General features: G+C 59.0%; 1 protein-coding gene across 1 annotated transcript; it reads left to right on the plus strand.

The window, feature by feature from the left end:
• Positions 1 to 1,904: 1,904 nt before the first annotated feature.
• On the plus strand, positions 1,905 to 17,178 carry SLC7A10 (solute carrier family 7 member 10). Its single transcript, XM_016221013.2, has 11 exons — positions 1,905 to 2,070; positions 11,156 to 11,360; positions 13,409 to 13,560; positions 13,792 to 13,917; positions 13,987 to 14,140; positions 14,886 to 15,009; positions 15,092 to 15,195; positions 15,540 to 15,636; positions 15,826 to 15,975; positions 16,581 to 16,758; positions 17,001 to 17,178. Exons 1-11 carry the CDS (start codon positions 1,920 to 1,922, stop codon positions 17,129 to 17,131), a joined length of 1,572 nt encoding a protein of 523 aa, XP_016076499.1. The 5' UTR covers positions 1,905 to 1,919; the 3' UTR covers positions 17,132 to 17,178.
• The last annotated feature ends 634 nt before the right edge of the window (positions 17,179 to 17,812 follow it).

Here is a 17,812-nt window from a genome sequence, read left to right on the forward strand (position 1 = left end):
CTAAATGACCTCCTGAGCTGCAGGCCTGGCCAACAACATGCAAATTCCATCCTGTGCCGTGCGCTGGAGTCAGCCCTTCTCAAACACCCCCCACATCCCAGGTGCCATGAGAGGCTCACCCTCGGGAACCACAGGCTCCCAGCCCGTGAGGCGCCGGCCACCCCAGCGCGCACCAGCCCTGGCTGGACCCTAGCGTTGAGGGGTGGCCGGATGTGCAGAGTCAAACCAGCAGGTGGAGACTACCCGCTAAGACCAAGAGTCTCCAGAACTCTGCGGCCACCCCCCACCCCACCGCACCGCACCCCCTGCGCGAGGCCCCTTTAGAGCCTGCGGCTGAATGAGGCTCCCAGGGGTGGACGGCGGAGGGCGCCAAGAATGCCGCCTCCGACGGGAGCGCAAAGGCTGGAGCTTCTCCTGTGCCCCCAGCACGTCCACCCAGGATCGATCCTGCTCCCTACCCCCAGGTCCCCGCCCCCAACTTCGCAAGTCCCTTCTCACCAAACTCCTGCACCACCAGGCTCGCACCTCGATGCTCGGCGCACAGCCCGCGCTTCACCCCGGGTAGCCCTACGGCCCGTCGGACCCCGGGCAGGGCGCCCCCGCAAGCCGCGAGGCCGGGGGCGGGGGAAGGACCCGACGCCAGGCGCAGCCTCATCCGCATGCAGGGGACGGAGCGTCGCGGCAGCCGCCAGGAAAAGACAAAGGCTGTTCCGCCGCCCGCCGCCCTGTGCCAGGCTGGCCCCGCTCGCAGCCCCGGTGGCCCCCCACATGCCCCCTCTCCCCCCCCCCCCCCGCGTCTGCTTTGCTAGCTGCACAGTCCGGGCGGCTTCCGGGAGGAGGCAACCTCCCTCGGATCCTGCAAGCCCAACCTCCTCCTGCGACCTCAGGAGCCACAGCCTCTTTCTCTGTGTCTCCCCGCAGTAGAGGTGGCCCCGTCTCCTGGAGCCGGGCTCGACTGCGCGGGTCGGTCGCCAAAGACCAGAGTTCCAGTCCCCTGATGCCCGACTCTGACCTGCGGCTAGACGTCTGCAAACGGAACCTGCCAGACGCAGCCCAGAGCCGTCGGGGGAGGGCGGGGGGCTGGGCGAACCTCTTCCAGGGCTCCCACTAGGGGGTGGGTCCCCTCTGAATGAGAGTTGGGGGCCCCAGGGTCTTCGTAGGACCCTGTCTCTCCAGGCTTTGGTGGTGGGTGCTTAGGGTCTCCTGACCCCTCAGAGGGGTTCCTGGACGCACCCTCCAACCCTCCTAAGGGCTGACCCTCACACCCCGCCGTCACCGTCTGCAAGCCAAGGAGGCATCAGAAAGGGGTGACGTCTCGGCCCGGCCACTTGCCCCTACGAATCTCTGAGCCTCGGCTTCCACTCAACCTCCAGCCCCCCCACTTCCCACCCCCACCCCCATGCGCTGGGGGTCATGCCAGAATTTAGAGAGTATGGAAGCGCTGGCACGCAGCGGGTCCCCATACACAGGCAGCTATTTTGCCAGCTTCCAAAGTCTCCAAGAGGGCAGGGGCAGTCTTGCCTTTGAGCTCTGCTCCCCCCTCCCCCCACCCCACTCCCACCCCCACCCCCACCCCCACTCAGGCAGCGAAGGGCCCCAGCCGTCGCTCAGCTGGGAAGTTCCTCCCAGGTCTGCCCCAAGCCCTCTCCTTCGCTCCCAGGCCAGGACTGAGGAGGGGGGCCGCGGGGCAGTTTCCTTTAAGGAAAGTGGGGGAGGGGGCTGCGGGCCAGGCCTCCTTCCGCCGCTCCCTGGCCCCAGCCGCCCGGGGGGCGCACCACCCGGGCCCCGCGCCAGCGCATGCGCCCGTCGGTGAGCCTGCGAGGGCGGCGCGCTCACCGACAGACGGACTGACCGACGGACTGGCGGCGGGTCGGATAGCCTGGACAGCGCAGGGAGCTGGGACGCGGCTGGACAGCGAAATGGCCGGCCACACGCAGCAGCCAAGCGCGCGCGGGAACCCCGGCCCTGCGCCCTCGCCTTCCCCGGGCCCGGGCCCCGGCCCCGGCGCCTCGGAGCGGGTGACGCTCAAGAAGGAGATCGGGCTGGTGAGCGCCTGCACCATCATCATCGGTGAGCGGGCCCCTGGCGGGCGGGTGCCGGGGGGCAGGGCCGAAGGCTTGAGGCGCACGGCGCTTGGAACCCCTCTCCTGGCGCTCCTACGGGCCTGCGACGGTGGGACCACGGGGGAGGGGATGGCTCTGTCGCCCCCGCACAGCGACCGCAGGGCTTCTGTCCCACCTCCCCCGGCGCCTCGAGGTGGGCGAGGGAGGTGCCGGTGCCATGCGCCCCTGGAATCCTCACCCTGCCCTTACGTCGCTGTGGGGTAAGGCAGTTACCCTCGGTGTTCTCGTCTATGAAGTGGGAAGGGTTAAGGTCCTGCCCGAAGGGCAAGAGCCTTGCAGGTGTGGGGCCTGAGCAGGCTGACCCCGCTAAGGCCTCAGGTACTGGGCAGTGGCTCAAGCTAAGTCCCTACTGTGTGCAGCGTTAAAAGTGTCATGCCCTGTGAGTGATTTTGTCTTCAAAAAGCAGGAGGGACTGTGGGTAGACTGGACAGCCAGAGCCAGCCCAGTGTGGAAACAGGTTCAGAGGATATTTATTGCAGTTTGATGGCAGAGCCCTGGGGGAGGGGGCAAAGCAGCCAGTGGCTAGAAGAGGCCAGTGTTGGGGTGGGGCAGACAAAGCCTGAAGAACAGCCAACTGCTTCCTGAGCTGAGATCCCAACAGGCACTCATCCTCTGGCTCTGGGGCCCCAGCTTCCTCACCTGAGAATGGGTCCATGTGAGCAGAAGGCTCAGGAGACAGCAAGAACAGTGGTAGGATTTTTCTCTTTCTATCCCAAATCATGAACACTGACTTCTCAGGAACTGGCTAACCCAGATCAGTGCCTGTGTCCACACCAGGTGCCTCAGAGACCCTCATGTGTCCCAGGATTCATGGCTGGAGGGATGAAGGACTGGGGTCTTGACTGCTCTCAATCTATCACCTCCCCAACCAGTGGGAGCTGCTGGTGCATCCACTGCCCACCCATTCCCAAGTCCCTAGAGATAAAGTTGGGGTTTAGGAGGGCAGACTGGGATCTTCACCTCCTCTCTGTCCCCACACTGGGAGCTCCTGGGCCTGGCTAGAGCCTGGCTCTTGGCTAGCCCTTGCACTCACACTGAGAGTTGCCCCAGAACACAGCCTCTGTGCAGGTAGCTCTCTGCCTCCCCATTGCCTCTGGAATGGCATCTTTCCTGACCTGGCACTGAGACCTTCTTGGCCTACGGTGCCCTGCTTAACTGTCTGCTGGCAAGAAGGGCTGGTTCCAGAGATTTGGCCAGGATGCTGGTTAGAGCTTTGTCCCAGTCCACACTCGCCCCAGGAGCTGTGCCCCCAGGAAGAAGCCCACACATCATGAATGGGCCAAGAGGCTGGGGTCAAGAGGCATGTCTGGAGCCAGCTGCAGTGCACTCCCTGGGCCACCTCAGTAAGTCCAATTTCCTTGAGCTGTGTTCCTACTCTGCCTCTTCCGGGGTGACTTGCCCAAGGCTGGCAGACTCCAGAACAGAACACAGATGACCTGACCCCAGCCCAGGATACTCAGTGGTGGTCCAGCAGCCCTGCTTAGGGAGTTTTAAAGGGTAACAGCAGACAAGAGGCTGGAGCAGGCAGGAGGCAGACCAGAGGAGCATCACCCTGAACCAGAAGGTGACAAGAGATGAGGGAGGAGGCAGGTATGGACTGAGTCAGGGTCTGCACTGCCCCCCTGATGCCCTGAAGGCCTCCACCAACTCCCCATTCGCTGTTCTGGGGGGCCAACCTCCCACATATAACCCCACCTTCCTGCCCTGGGGAACCTAGTCAAAGTCAAAAATTTCTCTAAAGTATCATATTTTAGCTTTAAAAGTCCCAAGAACTTTATATCATACTCAGGTCTTTCTTGTTTGTTACCAGCTACTTCACTTATCTCCAAAACTTCCAGACAGTCTCCCCAGGAGACACTCTGATCCTCTTCCCTGTACCCCCTGCCCCGCCCCAGGCTGGGGAGTAGGGTTTTTGGAAATGGAGCTAAATGGAAGGGCTTTGGGTTGGAATAAGACTCCCCCTAAAATGTGCCTTGAGCAGCACCTGCTGGCCTCTGGGAACACAGCCTGGAAGAAAAAGAGGCACCTGGGGCAGGGCTGTGTGAGCTGCATCCAATATCTGCTCAGAAAACCACCTGTCATCACATTGTGAAAATATGTTGTCCCCTGATCTCATTTGATTCCCATGCCTGTCTTGCATGATGGGAATTTTTGTACCCATTTTACAGACATAGAAACTGAGGCTGGAAGTTGCATGACACTGCTACAGGTGATGGACTCAGGATTTGCCAGCAGATTTGGGTTCATTCCCCAGCCCATTGTCCGTCTTCATACTGCTCTGGTGCTGGGCAAAACTGGGGCCAGATTCATAGTCCTTAATGCGAGAAGGTTAAGACTAAGCTGAGAGCTCATCCAACCAGGATTTACTGTTTGTTCATCCATCCACTTCACTATGGATGGATGAACGAACAGATGGAGAGAAATTTCCCCCAACTCCTGCCCCCCCACACCCCACCCAGGACTGTAGGTACAGGGTGTCTTGTCCTGACTCAGGGACTTCAGACAACTCCCTGAATCCACATTCAAGGAAGGGATGTGCCCAGGTCCAGCTGAGTGGGAGTCACCCCTGGGTCGCTAACCAGGCTGTCCTGTCCTCCACTCATGTTCATGGACTCAGGGGTCTGCTTCATGAGTCCTCTCTCATTAGGAGCTCATCCCTGCCCATCCAGCCTTGTCCAGGCCCTTCTCTGTGCGTCATCAGGCCTGGAGGTTGTTGAGCTGCTCAGGGGATGGCCCTCTCCAGAACCCCAACCCCTCCTTACCAAGACCCTGAGGAGGCATTAAACCTGCCTCACCACAGCCCCAACTTATAGAAGAGAAAACTGAGGACCTGAGGCTGCAACCAGCCCAGGGTCACATGTCCTGTGTGCTCTGGGAAGCTGTTGGGGGCCGAGGCAGCTCTGGCTACAAGGGCAGGGCCTGCCAGCACTGGACACATTCGTTCATCTATCTAACAATTAGGTGCTGAACAGTGTCGGGCACTGTTCTAGGTGCTGGAGACACAATGGGGCATGAGAAGACAATATCCTTGTCCTGCTAGAACTGACGTTCCAGCATGGACGTCAAAGGGCAAACAAGACAAACAAGCTGAATGTTTCGCCAACAGGGTAATGATAAGTGTGCTAAGGTGAGAAAATTAAGGCAGGAGGCAGGATTATAGATAGCAGATGAGTCAAGAGTGGGTTGGGGTCCAGCTTTTTTTTGCTCTCTTTTCTTTGCATGATGGGATCCCTGGGAGGGCTTTGAGCAGAAGAGAGATGATGTGGATGGGAGGGGAAGGGAGGAGGGGATGAAGTGAGAGAGGAGAGGAGAGGGTGGGATGGGGTCAGAGGGGAAGGGAGGGGAGGGGAGGTGGTGGGATTAGGTGAGAGGGGAGGGGAGGGGAGGGGAGGGGAGGGGAGGGGAGGGGAGGGGAGGGGAGGGGAGGGGAGGGGGTGGAATGAGGTGAGAGAGGAGGGGAGGAAGTGGGATGGGGTTCGAGAGGAAGGGAGGGGTGGGGAAGGATAGGGTGGGGTGGGGTAGAATAAGAGGCGAAGGGAGGGGAGGAGAGGAGAGAGGAGGGGACTTAATGGGATGGGATGGGGCTCACTTTGGCCATGGGCAGCAAGCGCAGAAGCAGGAAGCCAGTCAGGAAGGTACTTGAGTCACCTGGCTAAGAGATGACAGTGACTCAGAGCAGGGTGGCAGCAGTGGAGGTGCTAAGAGGAGGTTCAGTTCTGGGTGTGTTTGGTAGATAGAGCCAAAGAATTTGTGATGATGAAGGATGTGGAGGCAAGAGAGGAGGCAAAAGGGGCACCAGGGTTGGGTCTGAGCAGGTGGGAGCACCCTTTGCCATTTACTGATCAGGGAAGACTGAGAGGAGCAGGTTCGGGGGAAAGAGGGCTGAAAGTCAGGAATCCCATTTTGAATGCGTGAAATGAGAGATGCTTATTTGTTGACTAATCAATTGGATATACTGTTTAGTTTAACAGGAAGGTCTGTGCTAGGGACATAAATTTGGGAGTTGCCAGCAAAAGCTGGGGTGCTGGATGAGGTCTCCAAGGAAGGGAGTATTGAAAGAAAAGGGAAGATGCCCCAAGACTAAGCCCTGGGCACCTGTTGTCTAGAATTTAGGAGAAATGAGAAGGGATCAGCAGAGGAGTTCGAGAAGCAGCAGCCAGTGAGGTGGGAGGAGGGCCAGGAGACTGCCCTGTGGGAAGAAGGGGTCCACCTGCCAGAAGCCGGGGGTGAGGCAGGTCCTCTGAGGCCTGGGGCTTGACTGCTAGATGCAGTGGCATGGAGCTCATGGGGCATCTGGAAACAGGGCATGGGTGAGTCTCACTAGAGGAGGCCACCTTGGCTGAGCAAGCCAGGCAGAGAAAGCTCCACACTTCTGCTCATCCCTCTCTCCAAAGGAAAGTGGGTTAGGCCAGACATGCATGCCAGCCAATTGGCAATTCCAGGCATGTCTTGGAAACATCCCCACTCACCTCCCTAGAGTTCTGCCAAGACCTCAGCAGGCACTTTTGTCTCCCTGGAGGGGTGCCTGATACATGCTCACTGTAAGGACATTTATGTGCTTAGAGACACAGGGCGATGGCAGGACCCCAAAATTAGGGCCCTGGCTTCTGAACCCAGGGTGTTGAGGTCCCATGGGGGTCAGGTCTCCAAAGGCCAGAGAGGGTGGCCTGAGGTACCTTTAAGGTGACTGACAATACTAAGATCCATAGCTACTTCTTGGGGCCTCTGATGAGCCAGGCAGGGTGGGAGCCTGCTTGCATCACTGCCTCATCTCCCCACTTTACCCATAAAAGGCTCAGAGAGATGAAGTACTTTGTCCACATCATGAGGGATCTGGGATTCAAACCCAGATCTGGGAGTTCTCAACTAGTAAGTTCCATTGCCCATGGTCTAGGGGCCTTAGGACCTAGCAATGGGAATTTGGAGCTCTTTGGAGCTTTTGTATCTTCCAGAGAATTTGGAGGCCAGGGCCTCATGGATCATGCCCTGGGAGGTGCTGGGACTTGTTGCCCAGAGCAAAAGAAGGAGGCCTGGCCCAGGGCTAGCCCCTGATCAGGCCCAGCAGGGCAATGGGGCCATGCTCCCTGAGTCAGGGATAGGCAAGGAGCATATAGGGAGACCTAGCCTTGAGCGTTCCCTGTCCTTCCAAGGGGGTTCAGGCCTTTCATCTCAGCAGACCCTACCCTCGGTGGCCATCCTCCAGCTATCATGGCAATGGGGCAGGGTCCAGGTTATAGGAGCCAAGGCGGGGAGTCAGGGAGGGCTTCCTGGGAGTGATGTTGCTTCTGGGAGGCCAGTGAGCTGGGGAGAAACCTGAACAGTGAGGACTTGGGCCCTGTGCAGATGCACAAAACACATGCACCCTGCCCAAAAGTGCCTCTGGCAAAGTTGGGGTTGGACCAGCCCTCTGCTGCCCCCTAGCCCAATGCCCCTACCTGGCAGAAGGGGAAACTGAGGCCCAGAAGGGCAGCACTGGCCTGAAGCCACACAGCCAACTCCTGAAAGTGTTTCTAGGGCTGAAGGGTGATGCCAGCGTCCTGACAGGACCTCTCTGTCCCCTCCCCAAGTCAGACTGTGCATTCCCCACACACACACCAAGGGCAACTGGCTCTCTCCACCACCATGACCTCCACAGTCCACCCCTGTGACCTTCATGGTCTGCCACTGCCTCCCAGAAATAGGTCAGTGTGCACCGCAGCAGGCAGGGGAACAATGGCCCTTTCTTCATTGCCCCGAGGAGCTGGGTAAGCCCCATCAGGCCAAACATCTTAATGTGATAAAACCACCCAGTGTGGGCTGAGGGAAGAGGGGTGGGGGAGAGTGGAGTGGCCTCCTCACATCCTTGCCCACCTGCCCAGGAGCTCCGGCCCCACCGAGAGCCTGCAGGGGCCACAGAGCAGCAGTCCCATTGGGAGGATGGGAACGTGGAGGCCTTGGAACCACCTTTCTCCAGCCCGCCATCAGTCAGACGCCTGAGCAGACACTCAGCCGTGTCCCGGCCCATCCCATGTTCCCTGGTTCCTGTCCCTCCTCTTCTTCCTCCAGAGCAGGGTCCCCCAACAGCTGGGCTTGCCCACTGCTGTTCCCTGAATCAGGCGGAGCTTAGTCTGCTGGGCCTGAACAGAACAAGTGAGAAGGGAGGCCTGTGCCCACCACCACCAGAGGGCTGGGCAGGCACCCCTGCGGCACCTCCTCACAGCTCCGTGGTCCCTTCCCCACACCTCCTGTAGTCATCCGAGCCCTGGAGGCCCCACCCTTGCCTCATCGTTGGTGGTCCCCCACACTCCTTGCCCTCTGCATCTGACCCAAGCCAACAGCCCCTGGTGCTCTTGCAGAGCCCCACCCAACCATGTGGTGTGGTGTCGAGAGCAGCTTGTGGACCTCCACAGGGTTTTCTGCCACCTTCCAGCACAAACCTGCAGTTGTCCAGGCCTCCAAGGACCTGAAACATTAGCAGGCACATGTGTTCCTTTGAGCCACTTGGGGAGTAGTCCTTCACTGTAGCCTGAGGCCATGTGTCCAAACAATAGTGATCCCCCCCCCCCCTTAGCCCATTTCCAGGCCCCAGCATAGTGATCCTCCACCCCCAGCCCATCTCCAGGCTCCAGTCTCCAGCTACTGGGCACAGGCCCCAGCCTTGAGGACAAGGTACCAGATGTGGCTTCCCCAAAAGCTATGCCCATGAGGCCCTGCCGGGCTGAACTGTGTAGAGGGGTGGGGTACCCATGGGGTGGGTGGCTGAGGGCTCTGGATGCCCCCAGCCCCAATGCACCCAGCTCCTCACAAGGCCACCCAGCCCCCGCTGGCTTCCACCTCACTGGCTTTTGGCAAATCCCACTCCACCAGGTCCTGAGAACATAGACTCTGCTGCCGGATAGAGCAAACTCAAAGGCCTTTTAGAAACCCGACAGCCCACCCAGGACCTGGGCCCCCATGGTAGGTGAGGGAGGTTGCTGCTTTCCCCCGGGAAGCAGGCTCGGGGCACAGCTTACCTCTGGGGGCTGGGGGACAGGAATTCTTTCGCCCTTATCTGGATGTATTTAGGCCTCTTGGGACGTGACTGGAAAACCAAGTGGGGCGTCGTGGCCGTCCAGACTGGGAATCTGTGTCGGCCGGGGGTGGGGTGGAGGGTAGCGCCGTGAACAAGGAACGCATGCAGATTGGCGCCCGCAGCCGCTTCCTCTTCCAGGCCGTCTGTGGCCTGGCGGGTGGAGCGGGCAGGCTCTGCCCTGGTGGACGCGTGCCCCTCCCCGCCGCCCCACAGGGCCCTGGCAGATGGGGCTATCTTATTGAGGGGCTGAGCCCCAGGTTCCCTTAATGTTGCTTTTTTATTCATGTGGCCTGTGGAGTCTGGGGTTGTGTCCTCTGGGGCACGTCCTAGTGCAAATCACCAGCGACGTGTCCTGATTCATTTGCACAGATGATGAAGCCTAGGCAACCCAGAACACTGCCCCCTCTTTGCCCTAAGTGGCAGGAGCTCAGGGTTAAGTGGGCACTCAGTGTCTTGTTTATCCTGGAAACCTGCTCTGCAGACCCTGGCTTGGCCCCTGACCATTTCCCACTGTTCCACTCCCAGATACTGTGAGTCAAGGGAGCACTGTGCCCCTCCCCCAATTCCCAAGACTCAGAGTCAGCCCCAGGGGCAGGGCAGAACTTCCATGACCAAAGCAGAGTGCACTCTCACCCGAACCTTCGAACCTTCGAAGCCAGCCACCCCCTCTGCTCCCCTTCACAGGCCCTCCAGGAGGGCCCAGTGGAGAGTGCTGCCCCACAGATGAGGAAATCAGTCTCTCCCATCAGGGCATTGGTGCCACTTGGGGCATTAGGCCATTTATTCATCCATTAGTTTACTCAACAGATGTGTATTGAGCACCTACTATGTGCTGAGGAATCAAGGTGAGTGAAAGCAGGTGAGGTTGCAGACAGTGCACAGAATGATGCAGAGATGCAGAGTGCATCTGGATACAGCTGAGGGCTTCCCTTAGGTATCTCACTGAATTCTCACAATAATCCCATTGTACAGACAGGACTCGAGAGGTGACCTGAGACGGAAGAGGTCTCCAGGTCTCCTGAGCCGCAGCCAGGGCTTCCCATTAGGGGCCTGGGATTCAAGCAGTGACCCATTTGCAACCAGTGGGCCATCCCAAGGGAGAGGCAGTCCATGTCCAGACCCCAGGCTGGGCCAGGAGTCCCCCTCCATTGCCCTCTCCATTCCTTGCTTGATGGCTGCTGACCAATCCCCAGCCCTGAAAATGTACCCCACTGGCCCTTGCCCAAGACCTGAAACATTTTCACAGTGCCAGGAAACAGGTCTCTTCAGAGTCTGTGTGTGCAGGTTGCTCCCTGGGTCAGGGAGGAACCCAGGGAGCAGGCCGAGGAGCTCCCTGATAGGGAAAGAAAGGGAAGATGGACCAACAGTGAAGAAAGTACGAGGTAGGGTCTGGGGAACCACGAGGCTGTGAAGTGGGAGGAGGAGCCCAAACCAGCATGGTCAAGGAGGACTTCGTACAGGAGGTGCCACTGCCTGAGTCACTCCATAAGTTTGGACTTCGACCAATAGGAAAGTGGCAGGAAAGTGTCATGGCCAAGGCCTTGCTTTAGAAGGCCAGCTCTGGCCAGCAGGTTGGAAGTAAGGCAGGTGGCTGGAGGCTGAAAAAGCTGGAAGCTTCGGCCAGGGGCAAAGGGTTGACCTGGGTCCTGTGGGAATGCACAGCAGTGACCACCACTCTGCCATCACTCATGTGGCTGAGCCTCGTTGCTTGTGCTCACCCCACTTTGTGGGAGTAAGGGGGTGGGGGGGCAGAGGAACAGGACCCACCTCTGGAAGGGGAGCCTGGCTGAATGGACAAGGTGCCACTCCCATGCCAGGACTAGGGAGGGGAGATGATGAGCCCAGAGTGGGGTTCCATTGACATCCACATGCCTCCAGGCCTTCCTCCCTCTTCCTCCCAGGGAGCAGCCTGGGTTTTCTTCCTCACTGCAGCATCCAGAGCCCCACAGAGAGGGCTGATGCCTCTCCATCTCCCCCACAGGGAACATCATAGGCTCCGGCATCTTCATCTCCCCCAAGGGGGTCCTGGAGCACTCTGGCTCTGTGGGTCTGGCCCTCTTCGTCTGGGTCCTGGGCGGGGGCGTCACTGCCCTGGGCTCCCTCTGCTATGCGGAGCTAGGAGTCGCCATCCCTAAGTCTGGCGGGGACTATGCTTATGTCACCGAGATCTTCGGGGGCCTGGCTGGGTAAGTGTGGGGTACCAGCGACTTGGTGGTGGGTTGGGAGCATCTCCAGAATGGATGGCCAGTCGGGCCTAGACCTGGGTTTTCTCTTCTGCTTCTCACATCACGGGAAGGTCATGGGGAGGAATGAAGGGAAAGGGGTGGGGCTGTTGGGCCCCCTTCCACATGCCCACTCCACTCAAGCTGGACACTACAGCTGGCCCCTTGACCTCTCTGTTTCCTTTTAAATAAAGCTGTGTCTAAGTCCCCCTCCCCACCCAGTGCTTCTGGATGGGGAGGGCCTTACTATCTGAAACCTCTAGGTAATTCTGGCATCAGGCAGGGATGGCCTTGATTTTAGTAGCCCATATGGGGGAGGGCATGATATTCCTATCAGTGCCCTGCAGGAGCTTCCCTTTAAATAGCTCCCAGTACTCCTTTATCCACCAGTGAACATTAGCTGAGCACCTACTGTGTGCTGTGGGCCGGGGATGCTGCGATGAAAAGATGTGTCCCTGTCCTCACATTGCTCACGGTGCAGAAGGGAAAATGCCCCTCAAAAGTGACTAAAACCTAGAGGATCCCAGCTTTGAGGATGTGTGCAAGAAGCAGTGGCCCAGCAGCCAAGAGAATGGGGTGCCGACACCTAGGGAAGGCTCCCAGGAAAAACCACATTTGCACCGAAGCTTGGAGGAGGAGTGGCATTTTCTCAGCCGAGCAGTGAGGAGTTGGAGCACGTACAGAGGGTGGTGGCCTGGGCCAGCTTGTCAGATCTATGGTAGGCAGTAGAGCTTGGGGGGAGAGGAGGGGGCAGCCTGGGGTGGAGGGGCATCATAGTATGGCAGTTGTCCAGCTGAGCCATGCTGAGGGCCTCAATAAACGTACAAGAAGATTCCAGAACCATTTAGGAGCGGGTTTGGGAGGATGTGGTGGCCAGCGTGGCATGAGGGAGAGGTGGTGGAGCAGGAATGACGCTTTCCCACTGGAGAGGCTCCATAGACGGCGGTTCCTGAGATGGAGAAGGGGAGGTTTGGGGTGCATTGGTGGGGTCTGTGGCACATCTGGGGAAAAGCTCAGTCAGGTCTTGGCAGGGGGTGGGTTCTGGAGTCCAGGGGACTTTAACGGGGCGGCTGTTAATGAGGCCCTGGCAGGGCAGGCACACCACTGGGTGATCTCCTCTGGGGATAGGGTCCTCAGAGGGGCCTGGGACCTGAGAAAGCAAAACTGTGCTGTGCAGCTGGGAAGGATACTAGAGAAGGTGAGAGGGAGAAGAGGGCCCAAGACCCTACCTCTTGGCTCTGCCTGGAGGCACCCAGCATCAAGTTTGCAGAGGGGAGCACCCAGCAAGGGGGAGGGTCATGGAGTTAGGATGCCCCAGAAGCCAAGGGGTCAGGGGAGGTTGCAAAGCAAGTGGTAGGGAGCAGCAAGGGTGAGGACCAAAAGGAAGCCACCAAACTTGGTGCTCCAGAGGCAGATGGTGTCCCTGGATGAGGCAATCCCCACCCTTGAGAGCTGGACTGGGGACTAGTACCACCCCCAAGGACAGGCTGTCCCCTGGATGCAGGCAGAGCCCCCAGAAACAGGCAGGGCCTCACAGCCTTGAGCAGAGCCCCCACTCCTACATGAGTACCCTGCAGAGGCAAAATTGGAGAAGAAAGGACATAAATTACTCCCCACCCCTTATGGGGGCTCTGGAAGGGCTGGCCCCTCAGGGGATCACAGCTCAGTCAGCCATCTGCAGCCACAGGACTCAGCTGAGAGCTGCTGCTGGAACCGAGACTGCTGATCCCCCCCACCCCTCACCCCAGCCGGAGCAGAAAACAGCCTGAGGCCAGGGGCTGTGTGGCCATTAGAAAGGTGGTTGTTTCCCTGTCGGTTCTAGACACCTGCCCAAGGGCAGCTTGTAGCTTTTTAACTGTGCCCAACCCTGTCTCTATTGAAACCTGTCTCCCCGGACTGAAGCCAGCCTCCAGCGCTTGCACCTGCCCTTGGGCCCCTCTGCACACACCTGGGCCTGCTCTGCCAGGAAGGCGATAGAAAGCCTGTGCCACTTGGGCCCCCTCTCATTTTAGCTTCCTGCTGCTCTGGAGCGCAGTCCTCATCATGTACCCCACCAGCCTGGCCGTCATCTCCATGACCTTCTCCAACTATGTATTGCAGCCTGTGTTCCCCAACTGTATCCCCCCAGCTGCAGCCTCCCGAGTGCTCTCCTTGGCCTGCCTGAGTGAGTGCCCCCCGTGGAGCTGGGCTGGGCCTCTGCTGCCTGCCCTGTGGGGGAGGACTGGGACTCCTCCAGCGGCCAGCCCTGGAGAGCTCAGCCTCAGGGGGGAGCTTCTTGCACTCTGGCTGCTGCAGGCTTTACCACCCTCCTGCAGCTCAGGCTGGACTTGGCCATGGCCCACCATGAGGGTCTCAGCCTCAGGCGTGCACCCACCCCCTCGCCTTTCCTCCCCAGTGCTTCTGACGTGGGTGAACAGCTCCAGCGTGCGCTGGGCCACACGCATCCAGGACATCTTCACCGGCGGGAAGCTGCTGGCCCTGTCACTCATCATTGGCATGGGCTTTGTCCAGATCTTCCAAGGTAGGGCCAGGGTGGGGCTGTGCCCAGGGCTGGGGAGATGACACTGACCCTTGACCTCTGGACCCCCAGGACACTTCGAGGAGCTGAGGCCCAGCAATGCCTTTGACTTCTGGATGACGCCCTCCGTGGGTCACCTAGCCCTGGCCTTCCTGCAGGGCTCCTTTGCCTTCAGTGGTTGGAACTTCCTCAACTATGTCACTGAGGAGCTAGTTGACCCTCGAAAGTGAGTGGGGCACCCGGCTGGGCCCTGAGAAGGGGTGGGGCCCAGTGATGGGAGAGGCAGCCTCCCTGCACAGACTTGCTGTCACCTATAACTTAGTCTGGTCAGATGCCTGACCACTCCACTGCCCCCAAGGGAATGGCTCTGGAAAGAGAGTCGGGATGCTTGTGCTCCAGCCTGGCCCTGTATGGCTGTGGGCAAGTCACAGCCCCTTGCTGGGCCTCAGAAACACTGAATATCATTGTCCTGCTGTAAATGGATCCAGCTATTTGCATTTGGCCAAAAATTATACATGTGCACACAACATGGTCCCTACAGATGAGGCCAGTGGCTCCATCTGATGCTCAGCCAGGGACCCCATAGTGAGCAGTTCTAGCAAGGGCTGGGCTGATAGGCAGTCCCAGGGGCACCTTAGGTCTATGGGCTGAGCTCTCAGGGCACTTCTGGGATTTTCAAGGCTGATTTTGGCTGTGTGCAATTTTCTCTTTATGTGCAGACATTACACCCACCCCTTAGGATATGATGTGGCCCCTCCCCCATGTGCCCAGGCTGGGGTTAGGGAGTTGAGGGGGGATTCAAGACAGACAGCAGTGCTGCCCCCTTCCCTGCCCTCAAGGCCCCCAAGCAGACGCAAAAGATGGAGACAAAGCTGCTTCTGTTGCTGGCTCCCCTGGCCCCCCTCCTCACCCCTGGGCCCTGCCCCCAGCCCCCAGGGGGCCAACATTGATGCATCTCACCACTGCCCCAGGAACCTACCTCGAGCCATCTTCATCTCCATCCCCCTGGTGACCTTCGTGTACACTTTCACCAATATCGCCTACTTCACTGCCATGTCCCCCCAGGAGCTGCTGGCCTCTAACGCGGTGGCCGTGGTGAGTGGGGCCCCGCTCGGTGCCCAGCCCTGCCCTGCCCCCACCCAGCCTCATGCCCTGCCTCTCTCTTGTGCTCACTCAGACCTTCGGGGAGAAGCTGCTGGGCTATTTTTCTTGGGTCATGCCTGTCTCCGTGGCACTTTCTACTTTCGGAGGGATCAATGGCTACCTGTTCACCTCCTCCAGGTGACTGGACTGGGGAGAGGGTGGTCCAGGTGAGGCAGGGTAGGTGCCCTGGCATGCAAGCAGTGCTGGGGGCCAAAAGAAGAGAAGTCCTGTAAGGTGGGGCCCTCCTGAAGCTGAGACAATGAACTCCCCAGGAACAGGTATCTGATCTCAACTCTGAGGAGCAAAAGCAAGAGGGGCTAGAGGGGAGAAAGAACTGCTCAGTGGGACTGTTGGGGCCTGGAGGAGGGGGATCAGAGGTGACAGCTCAAGAGGGACATCAGGTCTAAAGCTGAGGTCCAGGATCTGGCCAGTGAGGAGGCCTAAGGCCAGGCTCACAGCCCCTACCCATCTCCGTCCCCCAGGCTGTGCTTCTCTGGAGCCCGAGAAGGGCACCTGCCCAGCCTGCTGGCCATGATTCACGTCAGACACTGCACCCCTATCCCTGCCCTCATCGTCTGCGTAAGTTGGGGGACCCAGGCTGGTAGGGCAAGGAGCCCAAGCCACCAGCAATGTGGGTAGTGGCAGGGATGAACCCCAGCCCTGGTGGGCAGCCCACGGAGGGAATGGGGAGGGCCAGGGCTCACCAACCTCCTGCAGGGCTGACAGGAGGCAGGTGGGAGGCCAGCCCTCAGCTCGGTCCTCTCCCAGTACGGGACCACGGCGGTTATCATGCTTGTGGGAGACACGTACACGCTCATCAACTACGTGTCCTTCATCAACTACCTCTGCTATGGTGTCACCATCCTGGGCCTGCTTGTGCTGCGCTGGAGGCGGCCGGCGCTCCACAGGCCCATCAAGGTGAGTGAGAACTTCACCCATTTGGGCGTCAGTGTCAGGTGATGGCGGCGATGGGGATTCCAGCTTCTGCCATGCGCTAGGCCCTGCTCAGGGCTTTGCGTGCACTGACTTATTCAGTCCTCAAAACAGCCCCACGAGGTGGGTTCTTTGCAAACAAGAAAATGAAGCTAAGACACTCGCTCTAGTTACACAAGTCACTTGCTATGGTTCCACGAGCCCACACCAAAACCGAAGACCCTAACCCGAGCTAAAGGAAAAGTCCTCCTTTTTGCATATAAATCCTTGAGCTGGAGAAAGGCTTCAGTGCCTGAAATGTGACAGACTAAAACAGAATCGACCTTCAACCAAGTGCAAGTCGCAAGTCCACATTCAGTCACTGGGTGGAGGAGTTCAGACCTGCTGACACTGACAAATCCTCAACAGTTTGGCCACTGGCCATGCAATGAATGGGCTTCCAGCACCGTGGGCTGCTGCCAGGAGGGGGCCGGCCCCTCAGGCGTCAGCTCCCAGGAGAGGGTGGAAAGCACCAGGCCCCCTGGGTTGTGGGGCTGGAGAGCAGGGGGCGGGGGGCCCTGCACCACCGGTGCTCTGCTCACTCTCCACAGGTGAACCTCCTTGTCCCCGCCTTGTACTTGGTCTTCTGGGCATTCCTGCTGGTCTTCAGCTTCATCTCAGAGCCCATGGTGTGCGGGGTCGGCGTCATCATCATCCTCACCGGGGTGCCCATTTTCTTCCTGGGAGTGTTCTGGAGAAGCAAACCAAAGTGTGTGCACAGACTCACGGGTGAGCTGGGCAGCCTCCCCCAGGTGCCAGGGCTGCAGATGGGACCCTTTTGGGGGCTCACCCTTGAGTGGGGTCTCCCAGCAGCTATGCTGGCAACACAGAGCCTAACCATCACCAAATATCTCCCCACAATGTGCCCCAAGTGTCCGGGACCCACCACAAAGGGAGCAGCTCTCTGGGGACCCCTGCCTCATGGGGTCAAACCCCGAGGTCCATCTGTCTGTCTGCCTGTCTGTCCTCAGAGTCAATGACACGCTGGGGGCAGGAGCTGTGTTTCGTGGTCTACCCCCAGGGAGCCCCAGAGGGGGAGGAAAATGGCCCCTGCCAGCCCTCCCCACTGCCCTCCACGGACAAGCCCCTGAAGACACAATGAGACGCTTGTGGAGTCTGAAGCAGCTATTTCTGTTTACATGTTGTTTATTGAGGAGGTGTTTTGCAAAAAAATGTTTTTCCTGGGGAAAAAAAAAAAAAAGAGATCCCACTCTTAGAGGCCTATGGTGAGGAAGCCCTAAGAAGTGGGCTGGGTTCCCTGCCAGCACTGCCCTGCAGGCTTTTCTGGAAAAGATGCATGAATAAAACAGGGCTGGTGGTGCACTTGTCTCAGGTGAGTCCCAGGTGGGCATGACTGTGGGGGCAGGTGTGGAGCTGGCGGGGAAGACAGGCTCTGGAGGAGGCGCTCGGCATTGGGGGCTCCGCCGCTGGAGCCAGGCTCTCCGTCTCTGGGACTGTCAGTTGGGTCCAGAGCCACCCCTACCCCAAAAGGACATCAAGGATTGGGAAGTGGCTTATGTGCCCCCTCCCCAGGCCCAGCAAGGCCAGGCCGAGGTTCAGACCCCGGGAGAGTCCAGGGGTTCCCTCCAGAACTGCCTTTCTTCCCATAAGTCCCCATGGAGTGTCAGGACTTCAGAGTTCACCCTAGTTTACAGGTAAGGAAACTGAAGTCCTGAGACAGGATGGAATGGATTTGGTCACTGTGAGTTTGTGCCTCAGCCTCTGTCCCCTGAGAAAGCATCAAGCAGCATCTCCCAGGGACTCAGGGCCTTCCTCTACCCAG

This window comes from Miniopterus natalensis, chromosome 18 (genome assembly GCF_054644295.1).
Source record: "Miniopterus natalensis isolate mMinNat1 chromosome 18, mMinNat1.hap1, whole genome shotgun sequence".
In the NCBI taxonomy this organism is placed as follows: domain Eukaryota; kingdom Metazoa; phylum Chordata; class Mammalia; order Chiroptera; family Miniopteridae; genus Miniopterus; species Miniopterus natalensis.

Bases quoted from the DNA above. Each gene is read 5' to 3' on its own strand.
- SLC7A10 (XM_016221013.2), top strand. From the start codon at position 1,920: ATGGCCGGCCACACGCAGCAGCCAAGCGCGCGCGGGAACCCCGGCCCT. The intron at 11,361-13,408 runs GTAAGTGTGGGG...CTCTCATTTTAG, and splicing joins ATCTTCGGGGGCCTGGCTGG to CTTCCTGCTGCTCTGGAGCG. The intron at 13,918-13,986 runs GTAGGGCCAGGG...CTGGACCCCCAG, and splicing joins CTTTGTCCAGATCTTCCAAG to GACACTTCGAGGAGCTGAGG.